Source organism: Rattus norvegicus, chromosome 13 (assembly GCF_036323735.1).
Source record: "Rattus norvegicus strain BN/NHsdMcwi chromosome 13, GRCr8, whole genome shotgun sequence".
NCBI classification, from domain to species: Eukaryota; Metazoa; Chordata; class Mammalia; order Rodentia; family Muridae; genus Rattus; species Rattus norvegicus.
This window is the reverse complement of record NC_086031.1, coordinates 79,027,966-79,054,198: the sequence shown is the minus strand read 5'-3', so window position 1 is coordinate 79,054,198 and position 26,233 is coordinate 79,027,966. Positions and strand designations below refer to the sequence as shown.

At 44.5% G+C, this 26,233-nt stretch overlaps 2 protein-coding genes and 1 long non-coding RNA gene across 4 annotated transcripts in view; 1 reads left to right on the top strand and 2 right to left on the bottom strand.

The window, feature by feature from the left end:
* F5 (coagulation factor V) overlaps positions 1-7,542 on the bottom strand; it is a 69,591-nt gene extending 62,049 nt beyond the window's left edge. Inside the window, exons 1-2 of the mRNA NM_001419051.1 lie at positions 7,241-7,542; positions 4,847-4,935 (exon numbers count right to left, since the gene is read on the bottom strand). Coding sequence (NP_001405980.1) covers positions 4,847-4,935; positions 7,241-7,398 — 247 coding nt within the window. The 5' untranslated portion in view covers positions 7,399-7,542. The remainder of the gene's footprint in view (positions 1-4,846; positions 4,936-7,240) is intronic.
* LOC134481524 (uncharacterized) lies at positions 6,282-8,598 on the top strand. Its single transcript, XR_010057085.1, has 3 exons — positions 6,282-6,896; positions 7,215-7,504; positions 8,459-8,598. It is a non-coding gene; the product is annotated as an uncharacterized LOC134481524 (long non-coding RNA).
* A 606-nt stretch (positions 8,599-9,204) lies between these two features.
* The window catches only part of Selp (selectin P), a 35,616-nt gene continuing 18,587 nt past the window's right edge, over positions 9,205-26,233 (bottom strand). Inside the window, exons 8-16 of one of the 2 annotated variants that reach the window (XM_006250150.5) lie at positions 23,762-23,947; positions 20,584-20,769; positions 17,398-17,583; positions 16,097-16,306; positions 14,898-15,083; positions 13,982-14,098; positions 11,897-11,927; positions 10,678-10,733; positions 9,205-10,067 (exon numbers count right to left, since the gene is read on the bottom strand). In XM_006250150.5, the coding sequence (XP_006250212.1) occupies positions 10,679-10,733; positions 11,897-11,927; positions 13,982-14,098; positions 14,898-15,083; positions 16,097-16,306; positions 17,398-17,583; positions 20,584-20,769; positions 23,762-23,947 (1,157 nt within the window). In that variant the 3' untranslated portion in view covers positions 9,205-10,067; position 10,678. Of the gene's footprint in view, positions 10,068-10,677; positions 10,734-11,896; positions 11,928-13,981; positions 14,102-14,897; positions 15,084-16,096; positions 16,307-17,397; positions 17,584-20,583; positions 20,770-23,761; positions 23,948-26,233 lie in introns of both variants that reach the window. The other variant, NM_013114.2, reaches the window with a different exon arrangement.

Below are 26,233 nucleotides of genomic sequence, written 5' to 3'. Positions count from 1 at the left end.
CAATTTAGTAAACTAAGTCTGGGCTCCTGACACTGTAGGGCTGATGAATCATGACTTGTTTGAGCTCAGCTAGAAACACACCCCAAGTGTTTGGAAAAGAAAACACAGCGAAGGTAAAATAACACAAAACTAGATCTAGGCAGTGCGAACTAACATTTCGTTCTGGAGACCTCGGCCAGATTCTCCAGGCTTCCCTTTCTCACCAGCACTGCATCCTTGGGAGTTTAAGAAGGGACTGCATAAAAAGGAGATGTTTCAATTCCCCAGTTTCCCCACATTAAATATATTCTGCTACTCACAGACTCTGACAGGAAGCTAACATTTAAAGTGAAAGGGCTTAAACACAAACCTTTGAAGTCTACTTCTGACTAACAAGAGTCTCCTGAGGTCACTACAAAAGACATCTGACAGGACGTCTGTCACAGTGGTCTCCCTCTTGAAAAACTACTGGTGGCTCCCTCTGTCAGTTCAAGTCTTCAGCCTGGTCAGGGCCCTTTCTGTCACTGTGCATCCAGCACAAGGGGTTGCCTAGCAATGACATCAGTGTTTGGTGAACCTGGCAAAAGCCACAGAGCGTTCAGCTTTGAATACTTGCCTTCTCTTCTTCGCCTGGTAAATATGTTCCCATTTACTTACAAGTTACATAGTTCTTATCAATCTATTGAACACGCTCAACTCTGAACTGGAGTATGACCTTAATGCCCCACCCTGGGACTCCCAGCAAGGACAGTAGCCTTTCCATTTAAGGCTGAACCAGGAACGGCTTTTAATGCTAGCACTTCCTGCTCTTCTGTTTCTGGATCCATCCATTATCCCCCAGGTAGCTTTTCTACTGAATTAATAAACATTACATTCCTGTGCTGCTCCCAAATGTCCTTGAACCTCACATGGATCTCCAGAACATCCTTGTCTTCTTCCTAGCCGGACCCACAGTTCAGGAAGAATTATTCTTTCTGTCTGCTTCTATTTCCTCACCTGCCATTCACTTCCCAAAGCCCTATCACCACTTCTTACCCCACCACTACTGAAGAGAGCAGGCTTTCTGGACTACTAGTTGTACTAATTAGTACTAGAGTACTAATTTCTCTTGGTGCCATTTGTCTCTGTGTCTCTGAGACCCTCTAGCTCTCCTCAGCCCTCAGAAGATTCTCAAGCTTTTTGGTGACCCTTGCTTTCTTGTCTTATCCCTTGGACTCTGTCTACAGCCTTCTCTCCTCATTATATTTTCCTTAGGTGATCTTGTGTCCCTCCAGAGCTTCATTAGTAACCTGGTTGTGATGTCTCCTGTCCAGCTCAGTTCTCCCACCTAAGAGCAAAGCTCCTGTAGCCACCTGCTCCTTGCTAGCACTAGGTAGACATTCTACAGACACCCCAGACTCCAAGTCTGACCTCATTATCTTCCCAAACCAGCATCCTTTTTTTCTTCAGTTTTCTATCTTATTGAATGGCTCGTTCTACATTGTACATGGTACAGTTAACATTCTACTACTCAGTCCAGAAAATTTGATGTCAATTATAATCCTCTTCCCTTGTCTTCATCCAATTAACTACCTGTTTATTTGATTTTTTAGCTCCTAAGTATCTTTGGAATCCATTTAATTTTCTCCACCCTGGCTTCCCCGCTGTCTTATTTCCTGGATTGGCACCAAAGCCACATTACCATTTTCTCTGCCTGTGGACTTGCTATTCTCTAATCCAGCTTCCAGATTTGGAGAGAGCAAAACTTTTTATTAATTTCTAGTTAGCGTGGGGAACAATGGCGTTTTCATACACGTGTGGCACTGCACTTGGCTCACCCCCATAGAGCGACATTGAAGTCGGTGCCTGAAGGGCAAATCTGGGTCCGTCTCTCTCCCACTTAAATCATCTCAGTGTCCCTCTCCTTCCCTCCAGACAAAGCTTTCACCTTTCATTGTAGTTCGGCATGTTGTGGTGACTCTCTCCCCCTCCCCCGGCCATAAAATTATTTTCATTTTGATTTTGTAACTGTAATTTTGATGTCATAAATCATAATGTAAATATGTGTGCTTTCCAATGGTCTTTGGCGACCCCTGTGAAAGGGTCATTCAGCCCCCCAAGGGTTCCAACCCAGAGGTTGAGAAGAACCTTTGATCTAAACCCTCATGTTCTCCACTTTTTGCTCTAAATTGCATCTTTATACCCTCACCCGCACCCACTGTTTGGCTTTCCAAAACTCGTCTTTCTCTCTCTCCTCACCACTGAACTGGAGACTCTTCAGTATTGTTCTTCCTTAACACTGTGCTCTAACATTCCATTCTGAGTCACCTCTACCAGCTGGCAAATGATTGAAAGTCAGAGTCCACCTTTATTTGTTTGAGACAGGGTTTTTCTGTGTAGCACTGGCCATTCTAGAACTCTCCCTGTAGACCAGACTGACCTCAAACTCAAGAGATCCACCTGCCTCTGCTTCCCAAGTGCTGGTATTAAAGGCATGAAGCCACCACCACCTGGCACCAGAATTCACCTTTATAGAGCCTCAAATATGGTATTCTTTGGTTGAGATCACTAACAATATTTAACTGTCTCTGTTTAAAAGCAAATAAATATACAAATTATAAGGCACAAGAATATAAAACGAGCAAAAATATTTTTGTGTTGACATATTAACAATGTTATGATATGCATGCTCTAATGGAGACCTAATTCGTAACAGGAGTAGCAGCAATAACAATAATGTAGCTAACTTCTGTTAAGCCTTGTCAGGTCTGAGCATATTATAAGTACTTTGTATTCATTAAACCTCACCGCATCTCTAAAAGGGGGGAGGAAAGTTCAGGTGCTGGGAGTATACGGAAGAGAGAAAAGGTACTTATGCTAGGCAAGGGTAGGAATCCAAGTTATGTCCTAAAGGATATGGCTCCCGGGGAGGTAGCTGTGAAAGCTACGGTTGTGGTCACTTTGGAGAAGAAGAGAAGAGTGGAGACATAAGAAGAAGTGGTAAAGGGACTCAGAGGAAAATGAGGACAACTAGATGAGGAGTTTCAAAAGGGAATGTGTCAAGCAGCCTAGAAATGGCGAAAGAGCCAGAAAGAAATGAGGAGTGCAGCCCTCTCCGAGGCAGCAGTTGACCGGAGTCACGCTGGAGAGGTGACTGAAGGGGTGAGGAAGGAAGAAGATAGAGAATGGCATCGGCTTCTCAGGCAGGGAATCAGGAAAGAAGGAAGGAAGGAAAGAGAAGGGAAGGGCAGGAAATGGCAAGGAGGAAAGGTATTTTCACTTTTCTACATAAGATTTATCTGAAAATTATTCTGTTGATTCTTTCTCTTTCTTTCTTTCTTTCTTTCTTTCTTTCTTTCTTTCTTTCTTTCTTTCTTTCTTTCTCCCTTCCTTTCTTTCTTTCTGTACTGAAGGAAAAGACTCAAATTGAGGAAGAATTGAGTAAAAGGGACCAGTGGACACAGGGCAAAGCAGGAAGTGAGGTGGGAGGTGTGTCCAGGAGAAGAGGCAGGTGATGGGCCTAGGAAAAATGATGGATCATCGCCAGGCGGGAAAAATGATGGATCATCACCAGGCGGGGGAAGGTGAGCAAGCCGGTGGCAAAGGCCTCAACTGGAAGATGCTCTCGCTGGAGAATGTCTCTGTTATTCTGGTGAGATGTGTTTATATAGTTAAGATCTCAGAATCCTCAGAGGGTAGTCTTTGATTAAGGAAGCACAGAAGGAAGGGAGGACAGAAGGAAAGAAGAAAGGAAGGAAGGAAGGAAGGAAGGAAAGAAGGAAGGAAAGAGAAGGGAGGGGAAGGGAAGGAAAGGGAAGTGAAAGGAAGGGAAGGGAGGGAGGGAGGGAGGAAGAAGGGAAGGAAAAGAAAAGAAAGGAAAAAGAGAGGTTTTCTCCAAATGCCATAGCTATTGGAAAAGCTAAACATACGTAGCTCCTGTGAATGGGTGCAGGAAGCTGGATAGAAACAACACCAAATTCATTCTGTTAGGACAACCTGTGCCCAGACAACTAGATCACAAGCCTAGGAAAGTCTAAGCCAACTTTGTCTACTCTTGTGTTCTTAGTGCCTCATTCAACGGCAAGCCCGCAGAAGGCGCTCACCTGTGGTTTGCTAGATGAATAAACACCGAGTGAAAGCCCGAAACTTTTTGTTTGGCTTTATTGACCAAGGCTGAGGACGTGGCTGGCTGTGTAACCTGTGAACTCTTCAATTCCACACTACCCCATGCACAGAAGAACCCCAGTTTGGTTTAAATTTTACCATCTATGTAATCCCTAGTAATTTGAAGAAGGAGCCCCACATTCTCACTGGGTCTGGGCACACATATTTTATGGCCAGTGTTTGATAAAAACATCACACATCTTATAGCAGAAGGTAACTAAGTGAACATTTAGTTATTTACTTTGGGCTGTGTGCATGCATCACGGTACACGGGTGGAGGTCAGAGGCCAACTTGAGAGAATAAGTTCTTTCCTTCTGCCGTGTGGGGCCTGGGGATGGAACATGGGTCTGCAGGCTTTGTAGCAATATCCTTAAGCCACTGAGCTATCTGGCCAATTCACAATGTAGGTATTTTAAGTATAAAGAATACAATATTTCCATGAAAAAAATTTATTTAAAATAAAAAATACCAGGCTGTGTCTGGTGGCACAGGCCTGTAATCCCAGCTAGTTGGGAAGCTGAGACAGAAAAAAAAATCACAATTCATAGTCTTTCTGGACTATAGATCAAGTTTAAAGACCAGAGACCTTATCTCAGAATAAAAATCTAAATGTAGACCAGGGATATAGTTCAATGGTACAGGTTTTTTTTTTTCTTAGTATTCATTAGACTGTAGGTTCAAACCCCAATATAATAATAATTAAAAGAATATTGTCAGGCTTACCTGAGTTGCTAGATCGTGGCTTTTCTTTCTTAAAATATGGCTCATACTCTCTGTAGACAATTTTCTTGAAGGAAGGTATAGAATTCAAACTGGAAATAAAGTACAAAAACTAACTTGACAGTCACAAGTAGAAACCATTCCCAATCCAGAAAGAGAGGTGCCTTTGTGGCTAATTTTGTGTAAGAGCAGAGTGACAGTATTCTACTGTATCCCCAAAGCCCACGGTTTTGTAAATTTGGACCACAAGTGAAACCAATGGAATAATCATGGATCCTCTCTAAGAAGTTCTGCCTCAGTGTTCTGCTTCCATGAACACAAGCCTAATGTTTCTCTAGTTCTACTCTGCAGACTCAATTGTTCTCTGTACAGGAAGTGAAGGTCAGCGTACAAACTCTAACCTCAGGTCTAAATTAAAAATATAAGTCATTGAGAAGTAGATATGTGAGCTGCTTTTCAACCAATGAATCAGATATAATTCAGAAACATATTCCACTTTCATTGTATGATTCCAAACAGCTGGAAGATTTGGCAAATTGGAGTCCATTTGACGGAGCCTGCTTCTAATTGAGAGGACAGAGACAGCAATAGGGCAAAACTCTGGGATTCGTATTACAAACTAACCAAAAACCCTCATCGGAAATATGAAGGCGTTTCCTAAGAAGACACAGATGATAAACATCACAGCCCGAGATCCAGGAGGGTTAAACCATTTTCTCAGCCTTAGCCGGACCCAGGAGGCATCAGTTCCATTCTCTATTTCTAGGGTCAACAAGGTCAAGCTTCTTGATAACTCCATATTTCACAGGGAAGACCTTGGAGGAAGAGTTTCCTCTAGCCGTTTTCCCTACCAGTGATTTACCTACGTTTCTGTCCTTATCAGGGAGAAGACCTACCCACACGGCAGGATTATTAGCTAGAGTCCTCGTGTTATACATTTGGTCTGAATGTGTTCATCCTCTAACTTACAACTACCTGTGCCCAACCCCAGACTGAATGCAGTCACCAAGTCTGTTTTCTACCCCTAATCAGGAAAATTGATGCTGGAAATAATGTTATTTTCTTTGGGGCTTCAGTTAATGGCAGTTTCCTAAGAGTGTGAGTGTGGCTTAGATTATCACTCTGAAAATGCAACCTTTAAAATCATTTTAATGTGATATTTCTCATTAGCATAATACCAAGATCCCAATGCCTTCCCAAATAACCCAGTTCGAACAACAGCAAACTCAAAGGCTGATTATTCATTTATACTAAAACCTTACACTGTGCTTTTAAGATGTTACATTATTTCTTTTGGCTGATTGCTTTGGTTTTGCAATTGTAAAAGAGGAACACATCTTTCACAATCGCTAAAACTTTGATGTCAACTGAAAGGGAAAATATGAGTCAAGTAAAACGCTAGGCTTACTGTTTAAAATAAAAGCACTAGTGGTCGTAAGCACTAAGTAGAAACTATGATTTGAGTAACTGCAGGAAGGTTTGCATTGAACCTTCCAATTAGCAAAATATATTCCGCAACTCAAAGATAGATGTGATATTATTTAAGCTTACTCTTAGTTACACACGCCTTTGAATGGCCACCTTACAGGGTCACTAACGTGGGTAATTAAAATTCAGGGAAGACCAAAATATCCAGGATAAGTCATATTCTAGTGAATAATCCAGCCATAATTGAAAGTGAGAGGAAAAAAAATGAAGCCACATTAGGTAGCCAGGAATAAGTCTAGGAAAAGCAAAGATACAAGTGTGTTTTCCCCATGAACCGACATTGAAGGTGACAAAATGAAGGCAAGAGTCACTAAATTATCTCCTTATAATGAAGTACACGGTGACATCTTTTTCTTTAGAAGATCAACCTACAGGGGTTGGGGATTTAGCTCAGCGGTAGAGCGCTGGGGTTCGGTCCCCAGCTCCGAAAAAAGGAAAAAAATAGATGATCAACCTACGACTACCAGGAGTAAATATTGTGTAACTAGGAGTTCCTTTGTTTTAAAAGCAGACTGTTAAAAGGCTGGAACCAAATGTGCAGGAAGGGCTAAGAGGGCTTGTGGAGGTGAGTCATTTCAACACATCGATACACTAAACTAACAAACGTGGGTGAAAACAGACTGGGGGTTGCACCTGGAAAGAAAGTCACGGCTAACTATTCACATTGAAATTTCCACATTCTCATAACGATAAATTATGTCAATAGAGACAAAATTAGCACCCATACATTATTCTCTCTCTCTCCTCTCTCTCTCTCCCTCTCCCCTTCTTCTCCCCTCCCCCTCTCCCTTCCCTCCTCCTCCCAACCTCCACCCCCATCCCCCCATCCCCACCCCCGAATTTAAAACCTTACAATTATAACGGATTTTCTTCCTCGGAGAAGCCCACCTGGATTTCACCCCGAGTTACCTTGGATCTGCGGACTCAGGATGGTAGTTCCAGAGGATGCCTTGAGCAGCCACATAGAACTGCCTTAGCTGCGCGGCCTCTGCCTGGTGGCTGCCCCAGCCCGCCCATCGGGTGCCCAGAACCACCAGGAGGAAGAAGCGCGGGCAGACTAGGAACATGGCCCTTGTCCTGCCGCGCGCGCTGCCACGGCTGACAGTGCTCAGTGCTCTGTCCCTGCTGCGCGCTGTCCTGACTCCCTGGAGGACTAAGAAGCTGTTGGGCGCAGTGAGTGTCCCTGTCCCCAGTGGTGGCTGTATCACTCTACCTCCCTTCCCCTCTATGCCTAGTGTAGGCAGGGGCTTGGTGAGGTCCCTCCCCCCTGTGGCCAGAGGCATTTATTAGAGAGAATGCCAGACAAGGAATTTAGAGGGAAAGGAAGGGCAAGCCTGCTGGAGGTTGTGACTCAGGAACAGTGCCCCAAGAGTCTCCGCTCCATCACAAAGCAGTCTTTCCCCACTTCACCATAGGTGGGAGCAGCAATTCCACTTAACCTGCGGGGTTGGGGGTAGGGGTCAAAGTTTAGGCTTGTCAGCCTTGTCAGATTTCTGCAAGCCTCAGTAAGACCCAACACCCATTGGCTGATCCCAGGAAATTGGCACTGTGCGGTAACTAGGAACAGAAAACAGCCTCAGGACAAGTCCACCAACAGGTTAGCGTTCTGAATCACTTAGGACAGACCGCCAGGTAAGGGCTCTAGTGAAGCGGAGAACAGGGCTTAGAGAACTCATTGGAGCTGTGTGGTCGGGGGCCAACTACGTTTCCAGAGCACTTTTGACGACTGTAAAATACGGATGGCAATTCTAATTTTCCTTGATCTGATTATTGGGAGGGGACAAACTGTAGTAAGCTGGGCGCCCCCACCCCACCCCCAGTGCCTAGGCTGCTACAGTGTATGATCTTGTCTACGCTTGTTCTACTGCTCCAAGGTTCCATGTTTGGAAGGATCCTTGGCATGTTTTAGATTTTAGTTTATTTTGGTGGAGAAGCTGAGAAACGTATCTGAATCCGCAGGATGCTCGTCCTGAGTTCTCCAGAGCCCTGTCTCTGCTCATGCTCTAGACTTCCAGCAAATTGTAATCTGGTGCCATCCAGTTTGGCCACAGCCTCCCCCTCCCCCCAACTCGGGCTTCTGTCTTTTGCTGATATTTATTCAGTCATTTTAGAATGCCTCTTCTCAAGTCAGGCGTGATGGCACGTGCCTGTAATCCCAGCGCACAAGGGAAGCAGGAGAATGTGAGTTTGAGGGAGACCCTGGACCAAAAAGTAATTAACTAGCAGAAGTGTGGATACATCACTACTTCAAAAAAAAGAGCCCACAGGCAAGTCCTTCCCTCTCGGCTTTCCTGCTCTTTAAAGTCAGGTTCTCTGCCATTGCCTCTGACTCTGGGTTCAAGCTGATGTTTCTGTTTAATGAACTTAATCTATTCAGATGGTATACTCCTTTTGATAACCTTTTATTAGTTTTTCAAGATTCCCTTGTGTCCGAAGCTAGATTATGATCTATTCAAAAGCAGGGACCATGTCTTACACTCCTGATTCACAGTTCCAGGGGTTCCCAAAATGCAAGCTCTGACATGAGAGATATGGTTGAGAGCTAGGGTCCTGTAATGCCTAGCCTAGTGTCTGTCTGTCTGTCTGTCTGTCTGTCTGTCTATCTGCCTGTCTCTCCCCCCTCACACACACAAATTAGATGCTATCGATTATGTATATAAGGAAAAAACAGCAAGTCTCTAAATTACTCTCTTTTCTTTTCTTTTCCTCTCAAACCTTGCAACTTTTCAAAGGACCACTTTCCTCCTGTTGCCTGCCTAACTGCTCATGTGTATCCAGGCTACATGGTGATCACTGGGCTTCACCACAGCTTAGCAAGGCAACTGCAGTGTTTGACTCCTTACTGTTTGCATCAATCACAGACAAGCCATATGTAATTTTCAGTGACTTATTTATTAAATATGTGAATTAAGTTACGTATAAAACATAACTGTTCTTTCCTGCAGAACAAAATAACGAAAAGAGGACCTTTCCTGCTCCTCTGATTTTTCTCTCTGTGGACAGGCGACATACAACATATATTTGTGGGCTCACTGGAGGGTCCAGCTGTCATTTGGAGGAGTGTAACTGTGACCACATTGGTGGTAGACAAAGTGAGATACACAGACCTCACTGAACAAAACGTGAAGAGCTTGATAGCTGGGGGAGTTGAACTCTACAGTCAAACAATGGCCTTTGGGTGCTTTGGTGGACGGAAAGTCTGCAGTCAGATGTGGTGTCCATGCTCTGTTCCCGATCTTCTGTGTCCCCTAGTACCATCTGAAAGTCTCAGCAGCAGAGGTGTAAACAACCTCAGAGATAAGAAACACGGAAGACCCAGGAGATCTTAAAGCAGGCGTTCCCTTAAACGAGAGGTCTGCCTGCCCACCAACATCGCCATTCTTCAATCCCAAGAGAAAGCAGACAGACTTCCGGTTTTCCACAGCCTGGTCACCTGGTGAGGCAGATGCTCCAGTGCCTTGGACTAACTCGGGTTTTCAGTAACAGCAAAGTAACATCAAGCCACAGACCACAGCAGAAACATTTGCTCCTGTTTCTGTGGCTGAGCCCGAGGAAGGTGAGGGGCGGAGCAGGAAGGGGTGGGCGGAGCACATCGTCCTTTCGTTTGGTTCCTGTCCAATTATTTACCACAAAGAACCGCAGCAAATGCTGGGGAGTGACAGTCAAGTCGACCAGGAAACTTGTTATCTGCATGCGGAATCCTGAGAGATCCAATTGACATCGGGAGGCCAGGCCTCTGAAAAAGAAACAAACTAATTAAACAACTGCTTCCTTCAAAAATAAAGAAATCTTTTACTTCGCTTACCCCGATGCCCGAGACAATTGCCTCTTTCTAGGTTCTATACTGTGTACTGGCAGGAAAGGGGGCTTTTGACTACACTGCTTGAAAAGATGGTTTCGGGTGATTTCTGTTCGGGTAGTACAGGGTAGTTTGAGGCGAGCCCACACTGTCAACATCACTTCCTTGGCAGCAATGGGATCTCTCACGCCCTGGAACAAGTTCTATGCTGCTAGAACCCCTCCTCTGGGCGGGAATGGAAATCCTGGGATAAATTCTATTGTCCCCACTTGGTCACACGTGCTTGTCGATAATATGGTTTTATCATGGCTTAAGATTTTTTTTTTTTTATCTTTTCTTTTTTTTTGGAGCTGGGGACCGAACCCAGGGCCTTGCGCTTGTTAGGCAAGCGCTCTACCACTGAGCTAAATCCCCAACCCCATGGCTTAACATTTTAATACATGCTTAAAATCCGATACATATGATATAAAGAAAATTCAAGACTGATATTCTTGCCCTCTCACCTACTGTTCTATTTTCTTCAGAGCTATCCTCATGGGGAACTCACCTTAAGGGGTTGGGTCATATGCAGCGTTCGTGAAGACTCCATATGTTCCTAGGTGGCTGAGGAACAGAAACAAAAGATGATCTGCGATGAAATAAAAGCTAGTCCTCCTAATAGCCAGCACACGGTATATTTAGAAACAACAGATTGCCCCCTACCCTGGAATTCTATTTTAAAAAGAAAAGCAAATGGGAAAGCAAGAAGTTTTAAGGTGGCATTGAGAACTCTGGGTAATTTGATTTGCACTTGACACTCACACTTTTTCCCAGTGCTAGGAAGGGAACCCAGAGTTTCATGCATGCTGGACGAGTGCTTTACCATCAAGCCATGTCCGCAGCCCTACCTACCCACACTATTGTTTTCTGTGCAGGAAACCAGATTTAGCCTGTAAGGGATTGCAGACTCTTCTTGATAAGAAGACAGAGTTACAAAGTTCTGAGCCTTGCTAAGAGCCTTGCTTGAGCGAAGGTTTTGACAGAATTATAGTACTGCCCTCTAGGGATAGTTTTTGGATTTTCATGCTGAAGGTGAGGACTGACCTGTAGCAGACAGAGGTCAGAAATGTTACAGACACCAAAACAAGATACAAAAGGATTGCCCTAAATCCTGTGCTGCTTTGAACAGCACTATTCAGGCTCCAGGACTGCCTGGACCTTAATGGCCTCACATAGAAATGCTAAGTGGGTTTTTCATCTTTTAAGATGTCCTTGCTCTGTGAATTGCACTGACACAGTATTTTCCCAGGAGACAATCCACTGTCTCTTCCTGAGCCATAGAGATGAACAAACTTCCAGTGGTCTCCAAACATTTACTAGTGTAGCACCTGGGTTTCAGCATGGAGTTTCTATTGTAAATCACTTGCTACTGTATTTCTTTTTCACAGTACAATGAGGGTATATATTGATTGTTTTTAACCAGTAAGGCAGCGAAGTGTGCACACACCCCAAGCAAGCCCTCAGAGAAAGACTTATTAGTGAAAAGCAGGGATGGGGATAGGGGTGGAGGTGGGGGGTGAGGGTGGGGGTGGTGGCTCAGGAGCCTGAAAAATGCCTGTGTGTTGATTTTTAAAACACTATGTTTAGCTGGCATATATGAACCGCATGCTTTTCCTCAGGACAGGAAAGATGTGGAAGAAGGTTTATTATGGAGAGGAGGAAGGGGCACACATGCTCCCTCTGACATAGCAAGTTAGAAAGACATACTGAGAAAATTTCCAGCTTACCTGTGAGGGTTCAGGGGGCATTTTCCATCATCTGAAATAAAAAGAGAAGAAAAGAAAACAGTGAGGTGAGAGGTCACCATTGCCAGAAAGGATCGAGAAAAGCTAGGAGACTCGTTTTCACAAACGTTTGTTATATGCAGAGTGCGAGGAACTACCTGACCTGAAGGACTTGTTTTAGGCTGAATGAGAATACTGTAATATTTAAATACAAACTCCTCTTGCCTTTTTTTCCCTTTTTAACTTTCTACAAAACCAAACCAAACCACTCACTACCTTGACCTTGTGTCTGGGAGGTCTCCAGCCTTGGTCCATGGGAGCTCTCTATTGTTGATCTGGGTTTTTAGTCCCTTGGTCCTCACCTGGTGTGCTAGCTTTATAAATCAGCCCATGACAGCACTACGGAGGACGCTGTAATTTTTCCCCTCTCCCATAATGTAGGAGTCTCCTGTCTTAATCCAAACAACAGAGTCTGATGGTGAAATCTTTAGCCATGGCTACAGCACTGGCCTCTAGTTTGACAATAGACTATTTTAACACTGGAAACTAAATTGGGATGAGCCCAGAAGATGCCACCCTCCCCCCTCCCCTCCCACAACTCCTCATAGATTTATTTATTGTTGGAGCTTTAGAGCAATGGGAGGCTACCAGAAGTGCCCAGGAGTGTTGTAGAAACACAGTCCGTGCAATGGTGGCTTTGTGTGGAGAGTGATAAGAGGAGGGGTGCAGGACATTGCCAGCTGTGAGCAATTGAGATTAGCTATTGGACCGCCTCAGTGGAATGGGAGGATCGGGATAATTTAGCACAGCCTGGTCCAGTTATCTGGGTTTGCGCCTCAGCTGGTTCTCAGTGCCCTACTTACTTTCTACAAGGAAGAACAGTAAGAGCCTCATTGGTTTATAGAGAAATGTTTGTGACGCCAGGAAGCCCGTGGGCAGGCTACACATCACAGCACAGCAGATTGAGAAAAGATGTTCTCAAGTCTAAGAACCAAGCATTTTTTTTTCTTTCATGCCCAGCCTAAGCTCTCTTTCTGACAGCAGGCTGGTAAAATGTCTCCGGTAGAGTCTTCCTCCGTTTGGTCATTCTCACGCTCATAGCTTCACCAGCCCCACAATTTGCAGAAGAGAATAATTAAGTATGTTTTCAGGACTCCACTGAAGCAGTGACTTCTTAGGACTCAGCCTCTCCTCCCGACTGGTGTGTGAGTGCAGTAGATTCAGACACTCTCTAAACACACTGATTGTCTCTCTCACTTTCTTCTGTCTAGCACTCTCCTGGGTTTCTTGTGCAACTTTCTCTGCTAGAACTCCATTTCACCTCCCCAGCTGGGCCAGGTCCCTTAACTGCAGAGCCTTATAAGCTTGAGAAATCCTTTACGATGCATCAGTCTGATCTAAGGACCATTCGTGATGTTCTGGCAATATCTGTGCTACGGTTTTGTTCTTACAGACTTAGCACCCATCGGTATGCATACTGTTGAAGTTATCTGTCTCTCCTACAGGACTGTATCTTCCCCCACCTCAGGTACATTCACTATCTGTTCAGCTGTCTGAAAGGCTGGTTTGCAAATGGCTAGCACATGGGGTGAGCGAGGGAAAGGAGCACAGCGTGTTTACAGTTAACTTCGGTGACTCCAGAAGCCCTCAGATGCTCCAACAGAATTATAAGAGAAGGCTTTGGAAAAATTATAAAATGACCGGTGCCACAGCACTGGCTTAGTATGCAAAAGGTACACATACACACACATACACACATACAACACACACATACACACAGATACATACACATATATGCACATACACACACATACACACATATACATACACACACACTCACACAGCGACACAGAGACAGAGTCAAAGACAGAGACAGAGACAGAAAGACAGAGAGACAGAAAAACCCAGTATTTCTGTATTTTCATGCATTCCTACAGGTGATTCTGATAGACAGTCAGAGCTTGAGATCATAAACTTCCATTTTATTTTCTTTAACAAACTGTTTCTAAACAGAGGCTACTGGCTTTCTCACTTCACTCCAAAATCTTTGTCAAAGAAGAAGAAGGCTCCTTTTTTGCTTTTACTCACCTTTCTTTCTGAGACGCTTTCTTAGCAGAGCCAGTAGCGTCCCGCCCACTGCCAGGCCTGTTGTAGAAGCCAAGGCGCCACCCAAGTAAGTCAGAGCTTCCTGGATCGTCAGCGTCCCTGCTAACAGAAAAAACACATGTGCAAGGCGTGAGTGTGGTGTGCATGGAGCAGTCGTCCTTCCTGAGTGTGCCAAGGACTGGGAGGGGGGCTGCCAGCAGGATTCTCCAAGGCCGATAAGCTTGTAGGAAAGATCTCAAAGTCAGAAATCCACTGCACCAGAACAGAAAGCAGGACCCAATTGCTTGACTAATTGCTTGGATTAATTTAGGTCCAAAATTGTAATTTCTAAAGTAGACAAGGTAAAGATCCCCTGAAAGGGATTCAGTAGCAGATACCAAATTACAAAAAGCCTGTGTATGGTATTTGGGTAAACAAAATACATGTTGGAGTAATTTCTCTTTCTCAGTCAAAGATGTGGATTTGTAATAAAAATTCATCTCAACGGCTAAGGAAAGTGAGGAGAAGCGGGGTCTCAGAAGTGAGGGGTAAACAGATGGAGTACAATTAAAAGTGGAGATGTTTTCAGAGGTAGATGGTAAATAAAGGTCAGAGATAAGAAACCAGGAGTCTGTATGAAAGTCCTTGGTTAGCTTATTTTGAAGTGTCAATGTGCGTTAAGCAGAGACTATAAGAAGTGGGGAAATTAATATCACAAGTCTAAGCAATGACAAGGAATGTGGAGATCCACACAGGCACTGGCTTTGTCCCTAGGGCTCCGTATAAAGTCAAGGGACCTTTTGTGGCTCATGCAAGGGGAGCCAGCAAAGGGAAGGAAATCTACCATGAGACATGTTCAAGAAAGAAAGAGGAGTCTTCCAAGTCAAGCAATCTTCTAGACCATGTCAAAAACCTGTACCTTGGCAGGTTGGCATGGCATCTGACCAGTGACCGTCCTCTCGGCAGGTTGTCCTGGCAGAGCCATTCAGTGACTGCCCCTCTGGACAGTGGAAGGCACAGGTTGATCCGTAGCTAAAGTTTCCCCAGGGGTTGGAACAGTTCATCGCGACTGCTGTGTCCATGTGCAATTCTGAGCATTTGACGGCTGTGAGGGGAGAATGAAGAATGCCTGAAAAACCGATGTGATGAAGGGAGGATTGTGGCTTGCTTTGAACTCGACTGGAATTGTCAATCGATGGAGTAGATGAGAAGTGTCATGATGGAGGTCAGCCATAACCACGAGTCATGCACAGCAGCTCTTAAAATAGCACCTCTCCAAAGCATCCACTGAAATAATACTAGCCAGAGAACAAGGATGACCTGTGGTGTCATATAATAAATACCTGCAAATGCACTGGTCTTGCCTCCAAACAGTCTCTTTACAAAATTTGCCCTTCAGAAACGCCACTGAATCTGTTTCTATGTGTTACTATCAAGTAACCGGCTATGCTAGCGTGTGACTAATTAAATACTTATTTAGCATTCCGCACAGCTGGACACCAGAAGTTTGGAAGGAGACACCACGATTCTCTTTAAGCCATTCTTTCAAGAGATACGTTGATTATTCTCTGTAAATTGTGACTAGCAAATAAACCTTAAGAAATCTGATTTAATTCAAATTAAATGTAATAGAGCAGTCATGACATTTGTAAAGCCCAACGCCATGCTTGGTGGGAGATAGCAAGACAAAGGAGATTGGGGACCCCATGCTTTGTGAATGGCGTGGTAGGTCCTTAAGAAATGCCACTCAGGACATACATCTTAGGTCTGGTCATGACGAAAACACTGAAGGATTATACTGCCACCTAATTAATAACGTTGCAATTTATACTTCGCGGTTCATTGAGCTGGTTTTACATTTGCACACTTTCAGCTCTAATATATGGAGACATCAGTACCAGGGCACTTGGCAGGGGTTGGGGGAAGGGCAATGTTGAAGCAGCTGCTGCACGTTGCTTTGACTTGGGATTGCTGTGGATTTCAGAGATGGGTGGGTGTTTGCAGTGGTTGTCAGGGCTGGGCGGAATTTAAACAGGCACCATCACTAACTCAAGGAAGATAGCTCCAGAGTCCCCCGCCCCTCCTACTCACCCAGAGTCCCCCGCCCCTCCTACTTACCTCTGCACACGGGCGTCACTGCTGTCCATTGTCCTGAAGCCCCGCAGCGGAGAGAGTTGGCTCCTCTGAGTGTAAATCCAGTTTTGCACCCAAAGTAACAAGTGGTGTTCGGACCAAAGCTTTCCAGGTGGTGTCGACAGGACATTGTGCCCTGTCCAGGAGTAGTGAGGGCGGGGCATCGAACCGATGGGACAGGAAGTGATGTTACACCTGTCATGAGAAAAATAATTTAAAATATTCAGTTCATTAAGTTTGTGGGCAAAAGGATGGTGCCTGAATTAATACTGTCGTGAAATAGCTGCCTCTCACTTCTCCTGTAGTGAGATATCTCTGTCAATTTATACAAGGAAGCTCTGAAAATCTATTAATCTCAGGTTCGGAAAACGAGGTGAGGGAAATTCTTTAAGGGCCGGAAAGATGGTTTGCTGGGTGAAAGCACTTGTTTTGAAAGCAAGAGGACCTCAGCAAAATGCACAACATACATATAGCAGCCAAGGATGACCAAGTGTGTACCTAAAACCCCAGTGTTGGCAGTCAGAGAAAGCTAGAGTCTGGGAACTTGGTGACCAGTCATCCTAGCCAAAAAGGTGAGCTTCTGGCTCAGTGAGAGACCTCATTTCAGAAAATAAGGTGGGAAATGAGTAACAGAGGAAGACACCTGCTGGCTTCCTCTGGCCTCTGCATGTGTGCACACAGACACTCATACCTGCTCACACATGTGTGCACACACCACATGCAAATAAAAAGTAGCATTAAAAAGAGCCCGTGAGAAGCCATTGTCCTGACTGTAAGAAGAAGCAGGCAGAGTCATTACTAATAGTCTTTAAAAGGTGTCAGCAGGAGAGCTGCCACAGAGATCTAGCCACTCAACAGAAAGCCACACTAAACATGGGCAAATGCCCCCAGCTTGGTTGGGAGATGTATTATTTCTTGGCCATAAACTTTCAATGTGACAGGACTGCAGATGCTTGATCTCTCTGCATCTTGATTCCTTGTTTGAAGCGGCTGGGCCCCTAACTGCCACCCAGCCTTGTCAGCAGTGACGGACAAAGTGCCACCCTGTTCAACAGAGACCTTCGAGATAAATAGGCTTAGAAGACATGAACGAAATTTTCTTCGTAAAAATCGGGGCATCTTTTATTCCTGGACAGAAAAGTCCTGTGGAATCCTGGAAGGTCCTTAAAACCTACGACTGTGCTGACCGCACTAACAGTGTAATTTGTACTTGTCACAGAGAGGGGCTTCGTGTTACCACTGTGGGGAAAATGCCTCCCAGCGCAACTTCCCGGGTATGTCATTACCTTTGCAGGTTGGTGGAGGCGCTGACCATCTTCCAGACACTGTGCACTCCACATTTCGAGATCCCAGGAGCTCAAACTCCTCGTTGCAGGAGAAGTGACAGGTGGAGCCGACACTGAATTCTCCATGAACATGAGAGCAGTCCAAGCTGCCTTGTTCTGGGGCAAAGATTTCTGGGCACTTGATGGCTGGAGGATCAAATGAGAAAGTTCCACAAAGTTTATTCACTGAATAGTTGACAAATAGTTACTGGCTACTGCCTGTATCTTATCTCGGGCATTTCTAGCTGATGCTGCATTTGCCTTGACTCTTGGTTCACAGTGACCCCCGTTTCTGTCCGTTACTAAATCCCACCCACTCCCCAGGAGGCGGGCCCAGTGCACCCTCCCTGATGCTCTTGGCAGTCGCCCACAGTCTGAATGGCTTTCCCGGAGCTCATCGACATATGAGGGGCATCAGGGGCTGAATTAAGTAGCCAGACATGATCTCCAGAGGGACAGTGAGTGAGGAACCTTGTAAATGATGAGGACAGCAATGGTATGTGTCAGGGAAGTGATCTACGGGTGGGGACAGGAGGGACACAGCAACTGGACATAAGCAATCCAGATCACAGGCAGCATCATGAAAATTAGAAGTGTCTAAGTCGTTGCTAGGCTGATGGGGAAGATCTCATGTCCTCTGAGGGCTAAGGGCAGGAGGAGACAGGACAACATAGGCAGATCTCAAGTCCCAAGGGGCCCAGAGAACCCGTGTCATTCCCATAATGGAAATACTTGTAGAAACACAGCCCTCTCTCATCAAATGGAAACCCTGCTGCATAGTGAAAAGAGAAACAGCTGGTCACTTCTGAAAAAAAAAATATTGCATGATAACCAGGGTTCCAAGGCAGCATTAGGGGCCAAATTGTTAAAGCTTGGTTGGAAAATGAAAAGGAATCACTTTCCTAAATATACCATATAAATGTTGATAATGAATCAAGAGCAGAGATACAAATATCTTTAAAATTAGGATTAGAGAAGCTTGACCAGACTGAGGACCATTTGTTAGAGGCGCTATTCAAGGGGGGATTCGGGGCTCACAGGGAGGAGGAAGAGGAGGAGGAGGAGGAGGAGGAGGAGGAGGAGGAGGAGGAGGAGGAGGAGGAGGAGGCACATGCTTCCTCCTGAGGAGAAAAGAGGACTGGGAAAGAATAAAGGGAAGTGACTGTGAGATCACAGGGTTAGCAACCAAACTGGCTACATAAAAAATTTAAACGTTTAATGGAATATATAAATGAAATTTGACCGGTTTTGCCCATAAAATACACTCTGGAGAATATAGTGAATGAACAAGTTACTAGGACGAATGAAATAAAAGGTGAGCGATAAATAAACAGGCAGCAAACACAGGTGTAAATTCTCCTCACATGGCCTTGGTTCCTTAGGGCCTGTAGTATATCTTTTTGACAGCAGGTGGTAGTGTTTGTGCCCTTTAGTAAAGCGTCTTGGGATAGCAATGTAGGGATGAATGAATAATATTTTAGCTGTCTTTCCCACAATTTTAACACATTTTAAATGCTCTCGTCTAATCACTGGTCACAGTTCTAAGGCCTGCTTCAGAATTTACCCCTGCGTCTGTGCCTGGACCCAGGACTTAGAATCCCTGCCACTAGGTGGCAGTGTGGTTCTCTGGAAACATCCTGTGTTCAGCCATTCTGCCCATCTTACAATGTGCCTATTGACAGTCATTCTCTTAATGCCCCGTTTTTGTCACCTTTCAGAAGGAGATAACAATAGCTTCTTTAGAAGTGGTTTGTGTAGACTGAATAAGAAAATCTATGTGAAGTGTTTCTCTCATTATTACTAACTCTGACTACATTGAATGCTAAATAGGAAGTGACCCCTTTGACACCAAACAGGAACCATAGATTAACCAACAGAGTGCACTTCTGTTTTAGAGCATACTATATGTTTGTACCATATGCGATACATTGTGCCTGCTGGGTACTACCAGGAAACTAAAGACAGGAGGCCCACCCTGTTTTTGAGGTTCCAGCAGTTCACACTGTCAGCCTGTTGCACTTGAGTGAGTGTTACCTGGTTAGCTTCAGTTCAACTGGTGTTTGTTACATAGTCATTTGGATTCCATTTACTATGGCAGGCAACATAAAGATTAAGGAGGGATTGAGGAGATGGTTCTGGGGGTAAAGGACCTGCCAGGCAAGCCTGAGGACCTAGATCAGACCTTGGGGCCCTGTGTAAAAGCCATGATCACACACATCTATAATCCTAGCACTGAGGGTGTTTAGACGGGTGGATACCTGGAGCTTGCTGGCTGGTCAGCATAGCTATCTGGTGTGAGGGCTGGGTTCAGTGAGAGACCATGTGTCTTAAAGAAAAGGTCAAAAGCAGTGATGGAAGTCTTCTAATATCATATTTTTGTGACCATATGCATACAACTCCTGCACACACACATACACATACACACTACACAGGCATGCACACATATTATACACACATAGGCACACATGCATGTGCACACACCACACAGGCATGCACATATTATACAAACATGCATGCGTGTGCACACACAGGCATGCACATATATTACACATACATATGAATGCACACACACACACACACACACACACACACACACACACATGATGGAGTAGGCAGAGTTTCTGCTACCATTGAGTGTAAAGCCCATAAAGAGGTAGAAAGAAAAGCAAGAGCTAGAGAAGTTTAGACCACACCCATTCCCAAATAAGCTACTACTCTGAGACATAATGGGGTGGGTAAAGGTTGGTGTAGAAGCAGATGGTTGGAGAGTGTGGTAGAAAGAGAGCAAGAGTGCTTAGAAGAAAATAAGTGCTTCAGTGTATAGCTGAGAGCCATCGTTTGTGAATGGTGATGCCCTCAGACCATGTCACCTCAGAAGCCTGTGCTTCTTTCTCATCTACAGCATGGGGATAAGGCTGACTTCCCTTGCTACTCTAGAATGCTGATCTCATGTCCTATGACGATGCGAAAGCATTAAGTGTGAAGTGCTTTACTCAGTTTTTTCCAAGGTTATTCAGAAAGAGAGAGATTTTTTGGTCTAGATCCTCATGCCTGTTGTTGACTCAGGCACAGCTTCACCTCTGTGTGGGTCTTTCCTCTCTGATGGTATCTGAGAAGTCACAAGAAAGGACAGACCCACGTGCCTACCTTCACACATTGGAGGGCTGCCTGTCCAGTGTCCAGATGGAGAACAGTCCAATCTTTCTGGTCCAGATAGATAAAATCCTTCGTCACACATGAACTGGCATGTGGATTTGTAGTTGGAATGCCCAAGAGGCTGGATACACGTCATGGTTCCATTCTCAGGGCTGAGCAAAGGGGTGCAGGAGACAGCTGCCGTGAGGAGAGACAAAGCAGGAGAGGGGAGCTTGTGTTAGAGCTTGGCATTTCAAACCCATCGCCTCTCTCTCTCTCTCTCTCTCTCTCTCTCTCTCTCTCTCTCTCTCTCTCTGTGTGTGTGTGTGTGTGTGTGTGTGTGCATAACACTGCATGTGACTGCTTTATGCCTTTCTCTGCATTTAGTTAAAGGTGATCATTTTGTTTGCATTTCTGACTTTTTCTCTTTAAGACACCAGGGAGCAGGAGCTGGGTGACTGCTACAGCCTACGGTTGACTGTCATTCTGAGACCTCACCCACTCAGGGTTTCAGAAGCGATTCTGAAAGGACTTGCTGCCCCTTAGAGAGATAGTAGCGTGGTTCATGTTGGTGCCCCTAGACCTCAGGGAAAATTGCTCCCTTGATGTCTTCTTGAGAAATAAACCGGATGCTATTTCCAGCAAACAATGCCAAGAACTTAGAGGTGAAAGTGGGGGTGATTTTTTCCCCTTTCCCCAGCAAGTGGTGAGAGAATCTGGGTCCACATCTTAGCTTATGTTGTGCATGGTGACCCTATGCAAAGTTGGCTGATTTATTCTCAATGTATGAAAATGGTAACTCTTGCCTCATAGTTCTTTTTAGCTATATAGCAAGTCACTGAAGCCATGCCTGAAGATTAAATGTAAAAGGGAATAAAATGCATGCCTATTTCATTGGTTGACTGTATATGCCAATTTCCACCCCTTCCCAGAAAGCTCACCCTACAGCACCAGGCATAAATGACCCACCAAAGTCAATTTCCAGTAAAAATGAAATCAGGTCTCACAGTTATTTGGCAGCATATATAGGCACGAGTGTGAGGTGCTTGGAGACTGACTTGGATGGGTACTGACACTTTGTGACTTTGGGCAAGTCGCTTCACCTCTCTGAACCTCAAGATCTTAAAATGACTTAGTCAGATGAAGAGTGAATAGATTCTCAGTGCCAACATCAGTAGCTATCAAGACTGACCTCTCTGGATTCACTGAGCAACGAAGGCCAGATGAATCGTGCTGACACTCGGAAGGGAAGGACTAAGTGTAAACAAGGTCTCAGGGACTTCTTTGCTCCTTGTCTTGGTTATGCAGTGTATGGCTTTAAATTAGAGGAAGTGGGACAGCAGCCCTAGGTCAGATAACTCAACAGCTTAAAGTTTTAAGGTGCTGTCTGTACCTTTCTTGTCTCTTCCTTTCATACCCTCCCTAGCAACACTCTTCTGAATCTATCAACTTGTACAGAGACTGAGACACTGTCTGCCACTTGCAAAGTCTTCCTGTGTTTTGTGTGTGTGTGTGTGTGTGTGTTTGTATGTTTGTGTGTGTGTGTGTGTGTGTGTGTTGTGTGATGGGGAGGGCTGTAAGCTGGAAATGCAAAGGGGAAAAGGGTGTGGGTCCTTGGTTTGGTGAAGTCATGGTGGAGTCATTTCCAACTCTCCTGTGACTTTGCAAGGATGAGTGTAGAGGGCTGTGGGGACAGCGACAAGGGAAATTATCTGATAACACTCTCTCCCTCGGAAGTGTCACAATAGCTTGTGGATTTCAGGCCTTGTGGCACCTTCCTGCCTTAACCACATGTGGGTATTTCACTTGATGTGCACCCAGTAAGAAGAGGAGAAAGTTCCCTCAGAGTAAACAAAGGGCTAAAAGCAGAAGGGAACTGGAAGGTCACAGGAAGCTGGGGTGAGTGGCAACCCCCTGGCTGTGAACACCCCTGGGCAGGACTGTGGAGCAATGGGTAGCTTTCCTGGAAGGGTCTGATCCCTCCGATAACCTTGCTGAGGAATTCAGAGCAATTCTTCAAAGCTGTCTAGATTTCAGCGGAGTAAGGATAAGAGTGAGGGACAAGGCTCACTGTGTTCTATGGACACCCAGTTCTTCATTCCCAACCCCAACTCAGAACCTGACTTAGGTTCTGAAGCATGGCATGAAGGATATCCTACTGTGCTGTTGATCAACTAACTAGTTATTCATACATGAAATGTTTGCTTTACAATGGCGTGTGTGTGTGTGTGTGTGTGTGTGTGTGTGTGTACCCTTGTGTGACCTGAATAGCAAGTATTTTCCTCTTCATGGAAAACATTACCTGCTTGCTTTTACTCAGATATTGAAAGCCCATACAAAGTAAAATAATACAGAAATATTTCATATTGAACATATGAAGTATGCTGATAAACTGAATATACACGATAAAAATACTATTACAAAAATATTGGGTGAGAACATATTAGAAGTACTTCATCCTAGAATGCTAGAAGTATTTACTTTGGCTGGTTGATATTTAAGAGGATATTTTAATTTCTCTGTTTTCTTATCTATTTGTAGTTTTTTTTTTTGAAATCAGAAATCTTGTTTTGTTAAAAGTGTTTGTCATACACCTGGCTAAAGCTATTAGGTACACCGAAAGAGAAAGAAATAGGAAAATATGAAAATCACACATTCATAAAGTCAGTGACTAGAACAGCTCTGCCTCACACAGGATGTTATGGTGCCCCCAGGACATGCTGGCTTCCTAACACTAAGTCTAACACAGATACACATTGTCCTAATGAGGCTACACCTGGCTTTCTTCCGAGAATGCTTTATCTATCCTCCAGTTCACAGCATGTATTCTCCCCATTGCTCCCAGACTAAGTATGTTTCTCCAGTGTTACACAGAGAATGCTTACTACTAGATCCTGTAATTCTACCTTTCTCATTCCTCCAGGGCATACCACTTGTGATAGGAGCCTGCAAGTCCTGGTGTAGACTCTGGTTAAGACAGTGCCTAGGTCCTCACATTCTAGTATCCATTGCCAAATATCCTGACACTCACTATATTTGCTTAGTCTCTGATAGCATTTGTTTCTCGGGGTCTTGGGGGTAGAGGATGAAGGAGTTAGTGACAGATAGCACTCACGAACTCACTAAATATTCTTTAAGAGTGTTGCCTCCAACTTACCGCTGAAAAGAATGGGGGTGAATACATTCTTACCTTGACATTCAGGAGGGGCCTCACTCCAGTGTCCAGTAGCCAAGCATCTTATCACACTTGCTCCCACCAAGAGTGAGCCTTCATCACAGGAAAAGCTGCAGGCTGACTGGTACTTCAAGGTCCCGAAGGGGTCCGAGCAGCTCACCTGGGCTTTACTTGGGACCGGAAACTCCTGACATTGCAACGCTAAGGGGTGAGGAAGGCAGGGCGTAAGAGAAGAGCCCTAGAGAAGTGTTGTTGACCTTGGCCTCAGCCCTGTTCATGTCTGGTTCGGTGTCTTTGCATTTGAATCTTCATACTGTCTTCACCAGCCCTCATCTCTAGGACTCTTCATGGCCTCAGGCTGAACTCCACTCTCACTAACAGTAAGTCCTCTTTCCCTCCATTCTACCATTTGACTCTCTGCCTCCATGATTTTATTGCTTTAAATAGCATATATAGGTAGGATCATAGATTACTTGATTTCTAGATGACTCAGTTCACTGAACATTGTCTTTAAGGATTCACGAGTTGGGCTTGTTTAACTTGGAAGTTAAATAGGTTGACATTTAATGTCAATGTTGCTCGATGGATTTTTACAAGGAAAAACGTTTGGGCCAGTGTTGGCCGAGTCAGGGTAGGAAAGTTTAGTAGTGTGTACCAACAGATCTTAAGCTATCATTTCTTGGACTCAAACATCTCCACAAAGCCTAAAACCAAGAAGCATAACAAAAATCAACTCACGGATTTTTGTTAAGATGTTGTAAGAACAAAACAACCATAAATGGGGCTGAAAGTAAATTATGGATTCACAAAAGGAATACTCATGGCTCTTAAATTTTATGTGTTTTACTTGCAAAAGATTTTGGAGGTGTATGTCTATACAACATTCAGTGGAAAAGCAGAATAAAAATTATGGTCCTGGTCAAACTGATTTTTTTTTATAGAACAGTGTTAGCATACAAAGTGATGGGCTTCATTATGATATTGTATATGTATACACACACACACACACACACACACACACACACACACACGCACACACGCACGCACGCACACACATATTCACACAGCCACATATGATTGTACCTTATTCATTTTCTTTCCCATTGTCCTAGCTGGTCCTTCTCCTATACTACAATCTTTAAATATATAAGATAGTCCTATATGGAGGAAACACACTTATTTTCTATTTTTTCACACCTAAAATATGAATAATAGCTTTCACTCTCTCGGCATCAGACTGTCTGAGATTACAGGAACTGCTCAATAAACCTTGGCTACCAGCCCAGAAGCATTTGCAGAGGCACTGGCAGACACCGGAGGCTGTGCAGCAGCCGTAGACCCTGACTGTTGGTGACAATTGGTGTAGAAACAGTAGCAAGGACTATAAAAGGAGACTTCGATTCGAGATGCTTAAGAAAATATCCAACTATCCGTTCTGGATTATTTGATATTTACTTGTCTGAAGACAAAGTGGCTGGAGCGATTCCTTGGGATCTTTTTAGAGTGTCTCAGGGCTTAGCATCTCTATGTCTCCTGGACAATACACACCAGCACATTTAATCATCACCACTCTTTATAGTCTATCTATATTGGAGCCTATGTTGAAATTCCTTTTCTAAAGTTGAATAGTATTCTATTATATATGGATACCATATTTTCTTTATCCATTCATCTGCTGATGTTCACTTTCTTCCACATTTTATTATTTGAATAGTGCTACTATGGAGCTGAATAGACACATATCTCTTCAAGTACTTGGAAGTCTCTGGAGAACCAACAGAACCCTCAATTCAGAATGAGGGCGCCCACAGATCTGGGATTCACACAGTTGTTGAAGAGCACCAGTAAATGGCGACCCAGGTTGCTGCCGTGCACTTCTGGAACTTGGTTCTGTACGGCTATCCTTTGTCAAAGAAGGCAATCCCAGTGACCTCCTTGTGACTCAGTTTCTATCTTAGAGCAAAACATCGAAAACACAGAATACTAAAAGAGGGTCCCTTTGTCACATGAGACCACGCAGAGCAGAGTCAATGGCTTTAAAACCCATTGACGGGGCTGGGGATTTAGCTCAGTGGTAGAGCGCTTACCTAGGAAGCGCAAGGCCCTGGGTTCGGTCCCCAGCTCCGAAAAAAAAAAAAGAACCAAAAAAAATAAAACCCATTGACTCTCCACTATTGGTGACACAGTAGGTAAAGTTTTACTAGTGTCTCATTTTAATAGAAGTCACAGAACCCAGAGAGCCTAAAAGCTTGCTGACAACAACAACATAACAACCCAGAGAACTAGGCCTTGTCCGTTCCTCTTCTACCATCTCCTTCTGTTCCTCACTCATCACCCTTTTCCTCAGTGTCGATCTCCTCAGCCCACTCCTGGCGCGTGAGCCAAAGCATGTCTTGCCTTAACTATGCTGTCCTGAACACTGCACTTAAAAGATGCTTTGCCCACTGTTTGATCCTTGGCACTAAACACAAAGAGCCCAGCATATCT